Raw genomic sequence first — 19,385 nt, 5'->3', positions numbered from 1 at the left:
GGTGAATTAGTGCAGCGGAAAACCTTCTACGAAAAATAAAAACTGCGTTCGTTCGTTAAAAGTGATTTTGGTAAGAAAGCCGATTCGTAAATCACTTTAACTTTTGTTTAAGCGAGATGCAGCAAAGATATGAATGCAGTTTGCAGTTATGATTCTAATCAAATAGTAGGCGCAAACTGAAATATGATATTCATACGAAAAAATTGATTTACATCTAAATGCTGATTCGTAAATCACTTGATTAAGCAAGATGCAATTTAAGCAAGGATATAAAGGCAGTTTGCAGTTATGATAGAAATCAAAACGTAAACGCAAACAGAAATATGATGATCGTACGATGAAACTGATTTACGTCTAAACGCCGATTCGGAAAGTGCAAAGCTTGAAACCCGATCGTATATGTGCAGAAAGCAGTAAGCTTTAGAGGAGGTTTGCAGTAAAGATAATATACTCAAAGTAAATGCAAACCGAGATTTAGAGTGGTTTGGTCAATCTTGACCTACTCCACTTTTGGCTTCCTCCATCGACGAGGTCACCGATGTCAACTAGAGGCCTTCCTTCAATAGGCGAAGGTCAACCACCCTTTTACAGTTTCACTCCTTTTGACGGGCTTAGGAGACAACCCTTACAGAATTTTCTCTCCTCTCTTTAAAGCTCAGAACTTGGAAGAAAAGAGGGAGAAGAACTTTTGACCTTTACAACAATTTTGAGCTCTAAAAATCACAAAACAAGATCAGGATTTCGGTGTATATGTTGTGCCCTTTCAGTGCTGAATGGGTGGGGTATTTATAGGCCCCAACCCAGTTTGAATTTGGAGCTCAAAACTGTCAATTCCTGGAATTTCGGGATCTGGCGGTTGCACCTCCTGATTGGAGCGGTTGCACCGCCAGGCAGAGCTCGAAGACTGAGCCTCTAGGCGGCACCACCTTTGTCAGGGGCGGTTGCACCTCCTGCCAGAGCTTGAAGACCGAGCTCAAGCGTTGCCACCGCCTGACTGAGGCGGTTGCACCTCCTGCCAGAGCTCAAGCAGTGCCACCTCTTGTTAGGGGAGGTTGCACCGCCCAATCTCGCTCGGAGACTGAGCCTAGGCGGTGCCACCTCTTGGCTGGGGAGGTTGCACCACCCAGTCTCGCTCGGAGACTTAGCCCAGGCAGTGCCACCTCCTGGCTTGGGCGGTTCAACCGCCTGGCAGAAATCAGGGTCCGAATGGGTTGATCCATTCGGCCCAATTTGGGTTTTTCAGGGACCCAATTGCCCCAAGATTAAGTTAATGGGATCACCTCCCATTTCCAACTTAATCATTGTGCTAACTACGATATTTCCTAAGACATTTAATGCAATCTTGCTCCGGTGCGTCAATCGCTTCTTCCGACGAGCTTCCGGCGAACTTTCGTCGATCATCCGATGAACCCTCGGTGATGCTCCTGCAGACTTCTGGCAAACTCCTGGACTTGCGACGATCCACTTGGTGAGTTCTGACGAGCTTCTTTGGCAAGCTCATGGACTTCTCGGATTTGTTCCCGCAGAACCTCCAACGACTGTCCGAACTTCCGTCGAACTCTCGAACTCCCAACGTGACCATTGTCTTGACTCCGGCGCAACTCCTGCTGCATATCTTACTTTCATCGTAGTTAATCCTGCACACTTATCTCAACATATATATTAGATAACAAATGACAATTGACTTCATCATCAAAATCCGAGATTTAACACATTGGTTTGGAAGACTTTTGAAAATCACTTTCAATGATATTTCATCAATCAAAGTCCATAAAAATCAAAAAAATCCTTATACGAGTTTTTTAAATATATGTAATCTGTCCCATTGAACATAGGAGGACGAGTAATAGAGTGACCCTCTAGATTGCCGATAAATGTCATTTAAACTCTCTTAGGTGTTAAACCAACGGAGAGTAATGTGGCTGTGATACCAACTGTTAGGATCATAAATGACACTTAGAGGGGAGGTGAATTAGTGTTATTGGAAACTTTCAATAATTTTAAAAAATTATGTTCGATGAAAACCAATATCAAAAGTGAGCTTGACTTTGAGTAAGTGTAAAATGGAGTGTGCAGCAGAATCAGTAAGCAATAAATGTAAATAGCAAAAGAAAAGAGAACACTGGATTTATAGTGGTTCGGTCGTCTTGACGTACGTCCACTCTCGATTCCTCCTTCGTTGAGGCCACCGGCTTCTACTATCGATTTTTTTTCAACGGGCAAAGATCAACTACCCTCTTACAACTCTTTCTCATTTTCATAAGTTTAGGATAAAACCTTTACAAGTCACTCACTCCTCCCTTAAATAGAAATCTAAACTTAGAATAAGAGGAGGGGAACTCTCAAAGGATTACAATAGTGTTTTCTCACTTATATCATAAGTTTTTATTCAATTTTCATGCTATATTAAGCAGGAAAGTGTAGGATATTTATAGGCCTCAAATAACTTTAAAATTGGAGCAAAAAAATATCTCATCCCAACTTTCCAAGATACTAGTAGTACCACCGCCAATTACTGGGCAGTACCATCGCCAATTATTGGGCAGTACCACCATTTGCTAGATTGATAACTAGCGATACCACTGCCTAGTCTGGCACTAATATTGGGTGGTACCACCACCTAGTCTAGTAGCACCACTGCTTGACAGCCTTGGAGATTAAGCTTTAATGATACCATAGCCCAAGCACTAAGCAATACCACCGCCAGTCTAGGCGATACCACCGCCTAGACAATGTCTAGGAGTCTGTGCTTCTAGTGGTGCCATTGTTAGGATCAGGCTCGGCACTAATAGGGGGGGTGAATTAGTGCAGCGGTAAAATAATGTCGGTTTAAAAAACCTTTCGTCTCGATAAAACTACTTATGTTGAAAACTGATTTCGAAAATATGCTTAGATTGAAAGCATATGGAAAAGTATTGAAGCAGTAAGCTATTGATCTTAATGAGATTTGTAGTAAGGTAATAGCAAGAATAAATGCAAACCAGAGAAGATGGTTGTTTATAGTGGTTCGGTCAATCGTAACCTACATCCACTCCTCTAATTCCTCTTCCGTCGAGGCCACCGGCATCCACTAGAGGCCTTCCTTCAATAGGCGAAGGACAATCACCTTTTACAACTCAATTCTCCTTTTACCGGGTTTAGGAGATAACCCTTACACCCCGCTCACTCCTCTCTCAAACTATTCTAATACTTAAAACTATGAGAGGAGCTCATACAAGATTGCAGTAGCGTTTCTATACTTTTTTCTCTCAATACTTGTGTGTTTTAACCAGGGATGAGGGGGGTATTTATAAACTTCAAGTTGATTCAAACTTGGAGCCTAAATACATCCCATCCCGGGTTCCCCGGGCATGGGCGGTACCACCGCCTACGTTGGGCGGTACCATCGCCCAGTGTCAGTTTGGCTAATACTATCCTGGGCGGTACCACTGCCTGGGAGGCTGTGTTGGGCGGTACCACCGCCTGACACAGTCTCGAAGACTATGCCACGACGGTGAGTCTTCTTAGGGTACTGTTTGGGCCTCTTATTAGCCCAACATAGTTCTTACATGGGCCTAGCTAGACCCTAATTGGGTTGGCCCAAATCCAATCCCAATTACATGCTAACTACGATTCCTAAGACATATTCTAAGCTAAACAAATCCCTATGTCAATTCTTCCGGCGATCTTCCGACGAACCTCCGACGAACTCTCGGCAATGTTTTGGTGGACTCCCGGCATGCTCCTGGACTTCACGATGATCTTCTTGGTGAGTTCCGACGAGCTTCTCTGGCAAGCTTCGTGACTTCTTGGCTGGTTCCTGTAGAACTTCCGACGAACGTCCGGACTTCCGACGAACTCCCAACGTGATCTCGATCTTGACTTCGGAACTTCATTTTGCTTCATGTCTTGCTATCGTAGTAAATCCTGCACATGTAAAACATACTTCTATATAGACAATTAATACTAAGCATTAATCAAGTTGTCCGATATGTCATTGGTCCCTCGACGCTTCGTCTGATTCTTCGAAGCATCGTCCTCTCCTGCGGCCTATTGCCCAATCGATCAATTGACTCCGCAACTCTGATATCCTTGGCGCAATGTCTGCTCTTCTTGGCCCGATGCCTGAATCCATGGCCCGAAGCCTTTTGTCAATACATCGATCGATCCACCGGCCCGACGTCCAATCTTTTGACATGTTCCTTTGGCCCAACATGATTTTTCTTGCTTTAATTGTCTCATCCTGATCGAAGCATCCTGCGTCATTCAAAATGTAGATTAAAACATAAACATATATTGATTAGTTTCATCATCAAAATCTGAGATTCAACAGCCACCACTAAACCATGCTACATGCCACTGAATGAGCCAAACAACGAGCCTAATTCAACCCTAAATCAGGCCCAATTGGCTCCTAATTGAGTTAGTAGGATTACTCCTAAAACTAACTCAAATTAAGATCTAACTATGATAATTAAAACTTAAACAATTACAAAACAAGAAGCTAAGTTATCCGGCACATCATTTGTTCATCCAAATTCCTAATGAACTTCCGGCACATCGTCCGAACCTTCGGCGTATCGCCCAATCCATCGATATGTTGACTCTCGTAACATCCGATCTTAGCACAATGTCCTATTCTTTCGACTCGATGCTCATTTTCTAACTCTAGCCCAACGTCTGATTTTTCTTACTTCAATTGTTTTATTTTTGTTATGATCGTGATCCTGTATCACTTTTCTCAAAACATGGATTCAATCATAAACTCAACAATTGATTTCTTCATCAAAATCCAAGATTCAACAGTATTAGTTTAGAAGCTCAAATATCAAAAAAATATTTTGTGAATCAAAGATATTTTGATGAAATTAACTTGGAGAAATTAAAAAATTATAAACATTGCATGGATCAAACATATTACAAATTGTTCAGGTTCTAAATAAATCGAACAATATTGAAAAACTCTATAAATTAAAAAAAGGGTGGCAAAAATTAATCTCAATACAATGCATGCTTTTCTAAAAATTACAAAGTATTTGGACCAATCGTCGTATATATATGATACACTGTTCTTTGGTTTGACCTTAAAAAATATTGTATTGGATATCAAGGCTTCAAATTTTTTGACCAAATTTCTATCATAGGTTTTTCATCTACTTAAAAGTTCAAATGTGAAAAAAATATTACATCATGTTTTGGTGGAAATGAAAAAAAAAATAGAGAAAATAGAAAATTATAAACTATTTAGATTCTGAATAAATCAAAATTATTAATAATTATATAAAATAAAAAATTAGAGATGTAATTTATTAAAAAATATAATATAATTTACTATTATATTATCGATAATAAATGTTGATTTTGTGGCATATTTTGAGGTCATTTATTGATTGTGGCATTTTATCTCAGGATTTAGCGTGATTAACTCAATTATCGAGCTGCTAAAGATCTTTATGATAATATTATAGTACTTATTTTTTTTAAGAATAATAAATACTCTAACTATTATATATCTATCAAGATAAAGTTGGTCAAAGAAAATTTCAGAAATAACTATTGTTGATTGAGAACTTGATATTGTTTCAATTCATTAATGCCTTAAGATATGGTTGGACATTATAATTGATATTTTTGCTTATGTAACTAAAATTATTTATTATTCTTTTATATATATTTGTAAATGTATATGCTATAGTTAAATATGACAATAGGATTGTCTGATAAGATTACAACAATAATTATGGTAGGTTAAAAAAGTAAGATATTAATCACCTACAATCATTATAGGTCATATTAATAGTCAGTTTTAATATATCATTATTGTATTTTTGGACTTATTGATTTTTTCTAAATTCGCATATGTATAAAATATTTTAAAAAATTTTAAAATCCATTGAGCAAAGTTATTTCAAACAAACTTATTGTATTTATTATTGTGATACACGAGCCAATTATATTTAATTTGACTAAAATATCTCATTGAGTAGACCTAATTTTTTACTTTGACTTGGTTTGATTAATGACTAAACAATCGAATTATAAATTAATATTTTAATTTTCTTGCCAAGAGCTGGAAATCATTAAATTAATTTAAAGACTTGTTGATTCCTTTTATAGTGATAATTTATTATCATTATTCTGATAAATTAGGTCTTGACCAATAAATTAGTCAAGACCTAATTTATTTATAAAGGAAAAGGATAGGTTTGTTATATAAGTTTCCTTGTACTGTGAAAAAACCCTAAATATTTTTTAGCTACGGAAATGATGATGTTTGAGGTGGGAGAGAATGATGATGTTGGCACAAAGATGGGACTCTTGGAAACCATGTCTTTGACTAAAACAACTTGGAAGAAAGGTTTTGTTATTTGAAACTCCTTTTGGACCCCCTTGTTGTTTAGTTTTTAACAAGAAGATGATTTGGGTTGGCTGATATATTTAATAGCTTCTGCAGAATTCAATTAGATAGGTAATATAAGGTTACGACAATAAGGCTACTGTGGACGTGGATCACCAGTGCACCGAGTTTTTGTTTCTGCCACTAAAATGTCCAAATTTAATGGTTTCAAATGAGTGGCATTAAATTGCATCGTCAAGGGTCACTAACCATGGAATCATTAATGATGTTGTTGAGTTCATAGTGCACCCTATCTCGTGCATAAAGCAGTACTGGATATCTATAATAGAGTATATAAGGAGGACATTGTGAAAGATATGAATCCAAAACCTGTACATTAGAAAGGAGAGGAGAGGTGTGGAAGGGAAAGATAATGTAAAGTTGGCTACGTTGTTTTTAACTATTAGGATGGAAGCCATGTTAGGGTGGGTAAATCTAAGAATTTTGGTGCTAACCGAAGGTTGTTCGTCCCAGTTATTATTACTCGAGCTTCAACCGAGGATAACCAAAGAATCTCTTTCAATAATAGCGATGATGGCGTAGACAGACTTCAACTTTGGATTTCAGGTAAGTGGCTTGCCAACCTGAATAGATTTTTTTTCTGAAATTATATTTTTATTATTATTTTAAATAGTAAAAAACAAGGATAAGTATGTGTTTTGCTGTTTAGATATGATAATATTTTATATGCTTTGTTTTAAATATGATTCATATTTTTAATGTTGATATCATGATATGCTCGTTATTAAACTGTTGTTCATGTATGATTATTTTATTCATAAATTAATATTTTATTCATAAATTAATTTGTCAAAATGCACACGATTTAAGCAAGTGATAAAAAAAGACACACACACACACACACATAGTAACATTATAGTAAGAATTATAAAAAATATATATTATCAAATGATTTTCCAACATGAGAGCATTACATAGCAATGTCATCAACCACTTATGAAATCTGTATCCATTGAGCCAAGTCAAGTTCGCTGGGCTTCAACATGATTATAGATCCTCAAAAAAACAATGGTATAGTCGATAATTATATAGAGGTAGATTATTTTGGATGATGCACTTCTATTTGCATATATGAATGAGACTCATATATATAATATCGACCATATCATGTTTTACTCAACTATTGGTTAAATTAGTGGATTAATTGGTCAAACCATAAGTTCAATAAATTATTTTAAAAATATGATATAATCATATATTATGTTAAAATAAATATTATAAAATATTTTTTATAATGTAGCCAACAATAATGATAAAAGGAATGACGAGAACGAAAATATTACAGGAGGATATAGCAATAATATTTGATTCGAAGGTACCGACTAATTAATCCAGTAATTTGATTCAAATGTATCGAGAACTAAATATCATTATTATTATTTTATTATTTGACTGTTTGAAGATTCAAGTTGAAATTCCACTTGCCTTTTTTTTTTTTTTTTGTCCCGACGAATCCAGTCCAAATTTTATGGCTACATTTGTTCTCAATATCAAAGCATGTAAGATGTAAATTACATACATACATATATATATATATATATATATATATACATATATATAGTCTTACAAATGGATCATTATCGATTTCTTTTGGACATTATGTGGCTGTCATGTAACAAGTAACCATTTAGTATGCATGCATTTATTTCGCATACGGCATTTGTTTGTTGTCCACATAGACCCACGTGGACCCACACAAGGACCCTTTCACATATGCAACTTAAATGTCTTCCGTGGCATTTATATATATCGAGCATGTAGAATCATTATGCAAATGGTTTATTATTCAACATAATATCTTGTATATTTCAACGCCGCTACTACTTTAAAGTTAAATCTATAGTATCCAATGACGAAGGAATCAAGAGACCATAAAAGATGTCTATATAATAAGATGCAAGTTTGCACTCCAAATCCCAACTATATCATAAAAACTTGGAGATCACATCCAACATTCTATCATCACAGGGACACACTAACTTTATCTATGGGCTTATGATAATGTCAACTATAGATATGCTTCAAATCCATGCAGAAACACTTTAGACATTCTATTATGTCTAACAGTATTGAAAAGCTTCAATTCTCACAATGGCTGTATCCATCGACTCTCAGATCCTGAATCTTCCTGCATATGAGCCCTTCAATCATATTCACAGGCATCGATCATATTTGTGAGGACCAAGACACGAGGATCTGATGGACAGGCCAGATTTGAGAATTGGAGGTTCCAACTTCTCCAGCTTTTCCTAAGAATAGGAGAGGATCCTGACTCCTATCTTGATAGAGGACGGTTCAGACTATGTACTTTGAGAACACAGCTTGATAATTTCTTTGCGCTAGCTATAGAAAGATTTATCTATAACATAATCGTTACGAATTCACATTATACCATAATCATTGTGCAGCAGCCACAAGTTGCCTCATTGGGGTGAGCAACCTTGCAAGTGGAAGAGGAACATGTGCCCTTATCAAGGTCCCGTTCTCCATGAATTCCTTCAATAGATTAGGAAAATGAATTGTGTCAAAATTTGAATACAACATGAAGTAACCGATGAAGAAAATCTCAAAATTTTAAAGGATATATGCTCAATTTGTAACACTTAATTTAATATTATGAGAGAGATTTTCATGTCCAAGTCAAATTTGTAACACTTAATTTGTAATTTGTAACACTTAATTTAAAAGATGTGCGAAGCATTTCATGAGGGGCGACATCAATGTGATGTTATTTCAGTAGGCATACGTTTGTCAATGGTCAAGCATGATACTTACAGTTCTCTCTACCATTCCGACCTGATGTATTGAATTAAGAAGATCCCCTTTGTCATAGGGAATTAAAGCTTCAACTGGTACCAACGAGTCCTGTTAAGATGATCCCAAAGTTAATGGCCTACAATTGACGCAAACCAGAGTAAGTGAATCCTGCAAAGACTAGATCCTTAAGTACAGGCATATTGATACCTTAAGCTTTGCTTGAACTGCACTGGAGAATTGCTCCAACCCATCACCACTAATTGCTGATATGCATATAGCTCCTATTTGCTCTGCTTCAGATTGTAATCTTTCAGGATCATCAGCCTTGTCAATCTGCAGTAGACAGCTCCTCATTACAAAGTTATAGAACATTTTACTCACTACAAAATATTCCATAAAACTGCAACATCAACAAAGTATAAACCCATGTATATGGAAAACATGCCTCAATAGGAAATCATTAACGAAATAGTAGTTCTGAACTTCTGATAGAGAGTTGTCATTGTGCTATAAGATTATCAGTGGGATAATGATGTGACATCCCAACAATCCCTTATCAAGAAATAAGGGAAGCATGAATTTGTTTATATATGACTTGATTGACCTACTAATATGCTGAGCTAATGATTTTTAGTCCATGCGGATAGACCCACTATGCACTAGTTATTGGGTGAATGACTTCTGTTCAAGTAAATATCAAGTCATCAACCTACAAAAATTTGGTGTTAGATCCCAAGCAAACACGAATAGCAACGGATGCAATGTTTAGATACCATTGATTTAGCTCAACACAAACCGAGAAACAATATTGGTATTGGTCTAAAAGATGAAAGATCCAATACGAGGGGAGCTAGATATTGTACCTAGGCCCAAGATTTAAAAATTTGGAACAGCCCATAGCAACCAGTAATTATCAGCCGGTACACAGACCAAGCAATTTCATTCGATACCATACCGATTGTACCACCCAGTATACCATCCCGATTGTTTATATGTACATGGATCCAACCAACACCTCCACCCTTTTAAACTTCTAAACAGCCTTTTTTTTTTTTTTTTTAAACTCCTGATAACAAATAAAATGTACAACTAATTGAATCTAGGTTAGATAGATCCACATGGATCCAACAAAGATCATCACAGATATGATCAAAATTTGTACAGATCCAAACAATTTCCAGGTGGTCCTCAGATCTATTCTAGATTTGCACAATTTCCACCAACATCCTCGTAAAACCTAGCTCAGACCTATCCAAAATCCACATCGATGTAGCCTAGATTTACTTAGACCTAGTCTCAGTTCATGCAGACTAAGCCAAGATCAACATAGTAGGCTAAATTCACACAAATAAGTGAACTTGAACACTTGAGTAGCGAAAATACTGTATATATATATATACACACACACATATACATACATACATATATATATATATATATACATACATATACATACATACATATATATACATATACATACATATACATACATATATATATATACATATACATACATATACACAAGGTTCGCCATACCGATGCGTACCGCCCGGTACGGGCGGTACGTACCGGTCCGAGAGGCGACCGGTACGCGGACCGCCCTCTACCGGGCGGTACACCAAAAAAAGCCTGTACCATTCGGTAACGGTCGATTTCGACCGTTACCGCCCGATACCACTCGGTAACGGTCGAAATCGACCGTTACCACACTGTAGCAGTGATACAGTGCTCCAACGGTCAATTTGACCGTTGGAGCCATTTCTCCTCCTATTTAAACTAATCTTCTCTCCCCTATTTCATTATACACTCTTAAACTCTCTCTCAAACATTTCTTTTCTCTCATAAACTCTATAAAACAACGATTTGTGAATTCAATCAAGGTAAATTTGGGAAGATTAAGAGGAAGAACTTTCTAATCAAGAGGTATGAGTCAAACTGCTCGAGGAACTACCGATACCCAACGGTCACACTCGTCCGCCCAACGTGCAAAGGCAAAGGGGAAGGCAATAGCATCAGTTGCATCATTGGAAAGAATCGAGTCGGGCGACAAGACACCTTCACAATCACATTCTCTTTCTCGTTCGGTCCAGAGACATGACAACAACACGGACAGCAGTGCCTCAACAGATGATGGCGGTGATACCGGGCAGTCGTTGGTCTCATCTGCACAACTTGAGGGTGGTGAATGGACTGAGGAGCAATATTTTACACATGCCACTCAAGATTTAGATCATGGAACTCGACAAGGTACTGGTTAAGTTTATGCGCGGAAGGCAAAGGAGAAGGGGAAGGGGAAGGCAGTGGATGAATATGAACAAATGCGACAGAGCATACATGATATAGACACAGAAAGAGACTCATCGTATTCACAGCCATCGTATTATGAAGAATCATATGGGCAACAACAGTATGGTGATAGTTGGTCATCCTTCTCTGAGCAACAGCATGATACAGAACAACACCAATATATGCCTCAAGAGCTGCCTCGGACAAATATGATTTATGACGATCGATCTACGATCAGTACCACATTGATACATCAATGGCATACGGTGTATCAATACGCTATGTCATGGGATCAATTTCATGATTGGGTCCAACAAACGTATTATATTGATATGTATCGGATCGAGGACCCCGATCCACCACCCGTGGAGGCCCGTCGTTCGTTTTGGTGGTAGAATTAACAATCAGGTATATCTAGATATATGATTATTTAATTCATTTGAATTTTAGAGTTTATATTGTAACAAAATAGTCTAACAATTCAACTGATTTTTCTATAGATATTTCAATCTATAACGAGCTGAAATACGAACCTCGAACAAGACTACCTCAAAGCCCGAAAAATATATGTGATGCTATTTTTACCAAATTTACATTGATTTTGCTAAACTTATACTATTACTATATTTATTTATAACTTGAAAACTCTATCCTAACTTTTTTTTTAATTTTCAGATATTTTCGGAGGGATAAATCGGTGAAATCAGGTGTACCGAGCGGTACACCTCGGTATACCGCTCGGTACGCCGTACCGTACCGTACCGAGCCAGCGTCGAAACGCCGGTACGGTACGGTTCGGCGAACCTTGCATATACATACATATACATATATATATAGACTAAATCTACACAGATCTAGGTACATCTGAATAAAACTGACCAAGATCTTCACAATCTTGGTTGATCTAATCTAAACCACATTTCCACTACTCAATTGTGAATGCTTTGATTGTGTTCCTATATTTGTGTCTTAACAAAGGAACAAAATACTAAACCTGATGTGGCAACACATCCATCACTTCGGACACCACAATAACTAATGGTGCTTTGACTAAAACTACATTGATTATAGTGAAGTAATAACAAGCTTAAAGTTGCATTTGGCCAGTGAATTTCGTAATGTAACCAGATGCATAAAGATCCATCAAGAAATTAGATAGGCTCTCAAGATTGAATTGAATTAATGGAAAGCTTCAAAGCAGAAGCAACAAGCACAGAGGAACTTGGTAGGTGGCATTTAAGTAGTCTATCCATAATGAGAATAAGGGTTGAGGGGTGAAGTGATGATGATCCAAAGTTAGTCGTTGGCATTCATGCATCTATATGCACTATCAAGTGTACAAACAGGGAATATGATAGGGACATGGTTTTGGTCCATCCTAGAACAAACTGAAAATTACGGTGGTAATGATGATGACGGGAAGTGCTATAGCTAGTGATGGACTGCAAATAGCAGAACTGCCAAAACGAGACTATCAACGCAAATTCAGCCCCAAGCAAAGGGCATCGAGATTTTTTCAACTCTTTTGATAGGAAGACAACACCAAATATTACAAATACTGACTCATGACAAATTAAAAAGTGGTTCAACTCCATTTGCATCCCCCTAATGGTACTTGGGATTGGGGTTTTTAATTTCACCCAGTTCAATATTGTTCATCTGGTATTTATTTGTCAGACCGCTATCCTAGAGGTGGTTGCACGCCCTGAAGCATCTACGAGTACTTTTGGTGGACGTATCAGTGTGCGACACATTGTCAGCACAGCCCGACACATGTCCAACGTGTCCAGTCATGTATTTTTTTATTTATTTTCATTTCCATTTGTGGGACACGGCATTGCTCCCTCATGCTTCATCATGTGCGACACTACACTCGCGTGGCCCTCACATGAGGGCCATCTGCTTTGGATTCTGCATAGAGACAAATCATTGTCACTAGGAATGAAATCTAGAGATTGTTACAAGGAAACATATATCAATTATAATTGGAGTCTAAGAAGCATGAACACGATACGGACACAACAATATACCATTTTTTAAAAAATTAGGCTATGGATACAGTCAGGACATGTATTTTTCAATATATATAATATTCAATTAATATGAGTTTTATAATATTTATACTTAAAGTTTTATAAACTCGACAATGTGAACAAATAAATATCATCAAACAGATTGAAACAATTCAGATCATATAAATGAAAATATCCAAAATAAAGATTAAGTAGATAAAATAATATTTAGCAATAACTAAACTCATTCTCTACATCAATATCACCTCCATTCGGTGATTCATCAGCATTATCAATAAAAATATTATTTTTCCAACTTTGGTTCATCCAAGGGTAAATTTTCAACTTCAAGTACTCCAATATCTTCAAATAAATCTTCAAATAAGTATTGTGTTCTCTTGGAAAGAAGATTGAGATTACTATGAATGAATACATAATCTTTTGCACGTTGAGTCATTTTATTCCTTTAAAGAGAATTCATGAAAAAATAGGTACTCTGGTTTCTCTTAAAACATGATAAAGAGGACGGCTACACAAGTAACTTCAAAGTTAATGCTTGAAGGAAAAAAACAGATGAATCAAATACAACCCACCAACTTTTAGGATCCATATGGTAATGATCGTGTAAAGAATCATAATCAGTAAAGACAAGAAAAATTAGCATATTCTTTGTTGGCATGTGTTCTAATCTCAATAGTTAAATAATATCTTTTTAGACATCTTAGTTTTTCTCGAGAAATATTTGGATCTCTCTGTGAGGGTACTCGATTAGGACTTATTTATCACTATAATATCTGAAATTAAAAATAAAAATAAATAATTTCATAAATATACTTAATTATGTAACAAGTATCATTAGAAATCAAAATTAATAGATATTGGGATTCAAAGAATGAACCAAACAATGAAGTGGACTATTATTTTTTGTCTAACGATGAATAAGAATTTGATAAATTATATCATAGAAAGATGAATTCATTTGATTTTTTTCTTCATATGTATATATATGTTTATCACTTTCTCAATCATATCGTTGTATATGTCATGTACTAAATGAACACATGGTTTATCCATGTTATAAAATTTAAGCATATCATAAATAGGTCCTACCAAATATCATCGAGCATATTTTCCTTCATAAATCTTGCTTTATCAATATCATCGTCCCTATAACATGATCACTTGTCATTAATAACAATATATTGAAGTCCATCTTTGATAAGCTTGACCATTTAAGCATAATAATTGTTTACGTAAAAACTGTGTCAGCTATATAGAGTATTGAGTAAGTTCAATAGTACAACCTCATTAAATATGATCAATCTTATAACATGATTCATGATCGAACTTTTTTATCATCGCAACATTACCTACAATATCAAAAATCCATCAATTGTATAATGTGTTAACTGATTCTATTCGATATTCTTTGCTGCACAATTATTTTTCAACGATAAATTGAGAGTATGAACCACACATGGAGTTCAAACAATATTTAAAAATTATGATTCAATAATTTGCTGTGCACCCTTGCAAATTTAAAGTATTATCAGTAATAATCTACATTATGTTTTGATAACTAGCCATATTGATAAGTTATTTCATCAAATTTGAAATAAAATATTCATCCTTCATTTCTCCATTACAATTGGCTGCCTTAATAAACATGGTTCCACCATCAATAAGTTAACTAAGGATCTCCTCTATGAATCGCTTCGTCTATCACATATAATGCTAACTATTTTTTCCTTTTATGTATCTTTAATCAGTCATAATACTAATAAAAGATCTCCTCTTTGTTATTTTTTTCTAAAGGAGAGTGGTTCTCAAAAAATTATAACCATGCGATAAATAACTAAATAAAAGGATATTCACAACACAAGTAAAAGCACTAACATAATACGGATTTCTTGCTAGGTGAAATAGTAAACCAGCATATTAAAATATTTGAACTATCTCAAAATATAATTGATCACGTGATGTTGTATTAAATGCAGCTATAATACCTTTCCCTTTGTTAGTGTCACCTAAGTTTCTTTTCTTTTGATCAAATGTATAACTACTCATACAATCGAAAGAAATAGTAGAAAAGCATAACGGTACTTTTTCCGAAACACTTAGTTGTTGTTTTACCATAACTTAATTTTCTAATTTTTACATATTAGAGATATTCTTTAATGTGTTACCTTTGTGTATATGGCAATCCCTCAACTTTAATAGATGTGCTCTAACACTTGTATAAGAACTGTTTTGAGTTGATGACAAAAGTTACATTATCATGAGATATTCCTACCACCTCTATCATTAAATATAAGAAGAACAAAAGAGCTATTAATAGAACTTAACAAACTTATTTAATTTGTGTTGCATAAAATAAATATTAAAAAGAAAAAAATTTGACTTCTAAAAAATATGATTCCTAAAACAACCTTTTTTAAAATATTTTAAAACATAAATAGAGATTATTTTATAAGCTAATAAATATTTAATATTTAGTCATTTTGCATATTAGTTCAACTCCGCAAAAGCCAAAGTAAGATTATGGCACAACTATGTATTAGGATCTAACAAAGTTAATAGTTTTCTTTCACCTGGTTTCTTTAATTCATTATATTCTTATGTATTTCTCTAAACTTCACAAATCAACTCATGCAATACAAGCACCAAGTCCAAGGATATAGGTTTCAATAGACCATTTCTGTTGTACATAAATACCAAGTGAAATGCTTTAGCCTTCCAACTATGGTACAAACAAAGGTACTTTGATATCCTTGTGATTACAAGAGATGGACACGAAAGGCATTTTACTTTTTCAATAGAAAACAAATAACAATGAAGATGTCACCTGTGCGGTTGTACAAACAGTTCCACATTTGATCAGAAGAAAAAAAATTATGTTACAGTGACAGAGAAAGGTATTGTTGCAAAATTTAATATGATAATACGTGATCAATTACATTTTGAGATTGATAAAATGTTTTATTCTATTGGCTTATCATTTTACCTAGCAAGAAATTCATATTATGTTAGTGTTTTTACTTTTGTTGTAAACAATCCTTTATTTGGTTATTTCTCATCTGGTTATAATTGCTTAAGAATCACTCTCCTTTAGAAAGAAAAAGCAACTGAGAGGTTCTTACGACCAATTAAAAGTACATTAAATGAAAATATTCTAGTATTGTATGTGTCGAATAGAATGATTCACAAAGACCCTTAATTAACTTAATAATGGTGGAGCCATGTTTATGAAGGAAGTCAATTGTACAGGAGAAATCAAGGATAATTATTTTATTTCAAATTTGATAAAAGAACTTATCAATGAGATTGGTCATCAAAATATAATATAAATTATTATTGATAATTTTTCAAATTACATGGGTGTAGGGCATATTATTAAATCATAATTTTTAAAAATTGTTTGGACTCCATGTGTGATTCATCCTCTCAATCTAGCGTTAAAAAATATTTATGCAATAAAAAATATTAAATAGATTGTTAACATATGATGGCTGTTAACATACAATGCATGTTTAACAATTTTGTGCCATTGAAGTTCACACATTTTACACTAACAATTGTTATGCTTAAAAGGTTTAAACTTATCAAAGGTGAACTTCAATATGTTATTATTAACGACAAGTGATCAAGTTACAGGGACAATGATATTAGTAATGCAACATTTGTGGAGGAAAAAATATTTGATGATACTTAGTGGGACAAAATAATTATATTCTTGGTTTCACTGGATCTACTTCTGGTATACTTAGATTTTATGACACGGATAAAACATGTCTTCATTAATATATGACATGTAGGACCATATGATTGAAAAAACTAATATATATATATATATATATATATATATATATATAAAGGAAAACAAATAGACGAATCTTCATCTTTCTATGATGTAATTTATCGAATTCCTATTCACTGTTGGACAAAGAGCAATACTCCACTATATTGTTTGGTTCATTTTTTGAATACTAATATCTACTAGTTTTGGTATTCTAGTGATATTTGTTATATAATTAAATATATTTATAAAATTATTTTTTTTATTTTACATATTATAGTGATGAATGAATCCTAATGGAGTACCCCACATAAAGATTCACAAGTCTCTTGATAAAGACTAAGATGTCTAAAATAATATTATTCAACTGTTGAGAAGAGAACATGTGTCATCAAAGAATAAACTAATTTCTCCAATAGAGTTATACTTTGCTGATTATAATTTTTTACACGATTGTTACCATATAGATTCTAATAGTTGGTGGGTTGTATATGATTCATCTACTCCTTCATTTCAAGCATTAGCTTTGAAGTTACTTGCAACCTTCCTCTTCATCATGTTGCAAAAGAAACTAGAATACCTATTTTTTTCATGCCCTCTTAAAAGAAATAAAATGACTCCTCAATGTAGAGAAGATTTGATATTTACACAATTTTCATCTCGTTTCCATAAGAACTCTACAGTACTTAAAGGGAAGACTAAGATGTGGGATATTGTTAAAGAGAAATTTGATTTATTTGAAGATGTTGAAGTACTTGAATTTGCAAATTTATCCTTAGATGAACCAAAGATGAAAAAAATTATTTTTATTGATGATGCTGATGAATCATCAAATGAAGGTGATAACGATGTAGAGAATGAGTTTAGTGATTATTAAATATTATTTTATATACTCAATCTTTATTTTGGATACTAATATTTAGATGATTTTAATTGTTTCAACTTGTACAATGATATTTATTTTTTCACATTCCTGAGTTTATAAATTTTAAGTATAAATATTATAAAACTCATATTAATCAAATATTATATATATATATTAAAAAATACGTGTGTTCTCGTTATGTCCATGTCTTAATTTTTTTTAAAATGGCATGTCATTGTGTCTGTGTCCGTGCTTCTTAGTTTGCACTTGCAATAACTAAAAGGTAGAAGAGACGGTAAAGAGAAGAGGAGGCAAGGGTACTGCCAGTGGCAGCCACTTACAATGGGCAGAAGAAATCAGGAGCATAAAGAGATTGAGAGTAAAGGTGGAATAAGGAATATTACTAGTGGGTACAAGGATTAAGAACAGGAAATTAAAGAGATTGAGAGGAAAGGTGGAATAAGGAATATTACCTGTTGCTAATGTTACCTCCATCTAGGAGGAAGTGTGATTGAAGGCAGAGAAGGGGATAGGAAGAACCTGTCCATGACATAGTTTTCAATCCCTTCATACAAGATATCTGTTCTATCAGAATTATAGAAAATATAACAAGGATGTGTATTTACATTTTACCACAGGAAAGGACCAATCCCAACCCGATCCTGATCAGATCAGTCTTCTCTTGTTTGGAAAGATGGAAAAGTTTCAAGGTAATCGATTGGATGGTTGTCTAACGAAATGTAGCAACCCAAATGCTGAATTCTTTTTAGACCAACATATATCTTTAAAGTAAGTTCTCTCAACACTTTAAGCTCTGGGAATAAAAGAACAATCCAGTGAACAAGGCATCCTCCAATGCATGGTCTAGGGTCAAAATACCCTTTAATCTGAGAATCACTTATCATGAAGATAGATTTCATCATCACAAATATATATATATATATATATATGTATATATATATATATATATATATATATATATATATATATATATATATATATATATATTAAAATATATATATATATATATATGTATATATATATATATATATATTAAAATATATATATATATATATATATATGGGAATCAGAAGATTAAATGGCTAATCCTCCAATTATGAGCCTAAAATCCGTTGGTAAAATGAATTTCATATGGATATCCAACAGCCAAAAAGCTCCTTAGATGTTAATCTATTCCCAGTAGTGAAAACAGAAAAAAAAAAAAAGTCTACATGAATAAAACTCCCTAGATCAGAACAAATAAGATATATG

General features: G+C 34.3%; 1 protein-coding gene across 4 annotated transcripts in view; it reads right to left on the bottom strand.

The window, feature by feature from the left end:
• Window positions 1–8,264: 8,264 nt before the first annotated feature.
• The window catches only part of LOC135679021 (uncharacterized), a 31,362-nt gene continuing 20,241 nt past the window's right edge, over window positions 8,265–19,385 (bottom strand). For 2 of the 4 annotated variants that reach the window (XM_065192368.1, XM_065192367.1), the window contains 3 exons: window positions 9,362–9,487; window positions 9,173–9,262; window positions 8,265–8,893 (listed from right to left, as the gene is read on the bottom strand). In XM_065192368.1, the coding sequence (XP_065048440.1) occupies window positions 8,795–8,893; window positions 9,173–9,262; window positions 9,362–9,487 (315 nt within the window). In that variant the 3' untranslated portion in view covers window positions 8,265–8,794. Of the gene's footprint in view, window positions 8,894–9,172; window positions 9,291–9,361; window positions 9,488–14,580; window positions 14,620–19,385 lie in introns of those variants that run through there. The other 2 variants (XR_010515141.1, XM_065192369.1) reach the window with 2 other exon arrangements.

Source organism: Musa acuminata, chromosome BXJ1-7 (genome assembly GCF_036884655.1).
Source record: "Musa acuminata AAA Group cultivar baxijiao chromosome BXJ1-7, Cavendish_Baxijiao_AAA, whole genome shotgun sequence".
Taxonomy (NCBI): domain Eukaryota; kingdom Viridiplantae; phylum Streptophyta; class Magnoliopsida; order Zingiberales; family Musaceae; genus Musa; species Musa acuminata.
The sequence above is the reverse complement of the archived record's forward strand: the minus strand, read 5'-3'. Positions and strand labels throughout refer to the sequence as shown.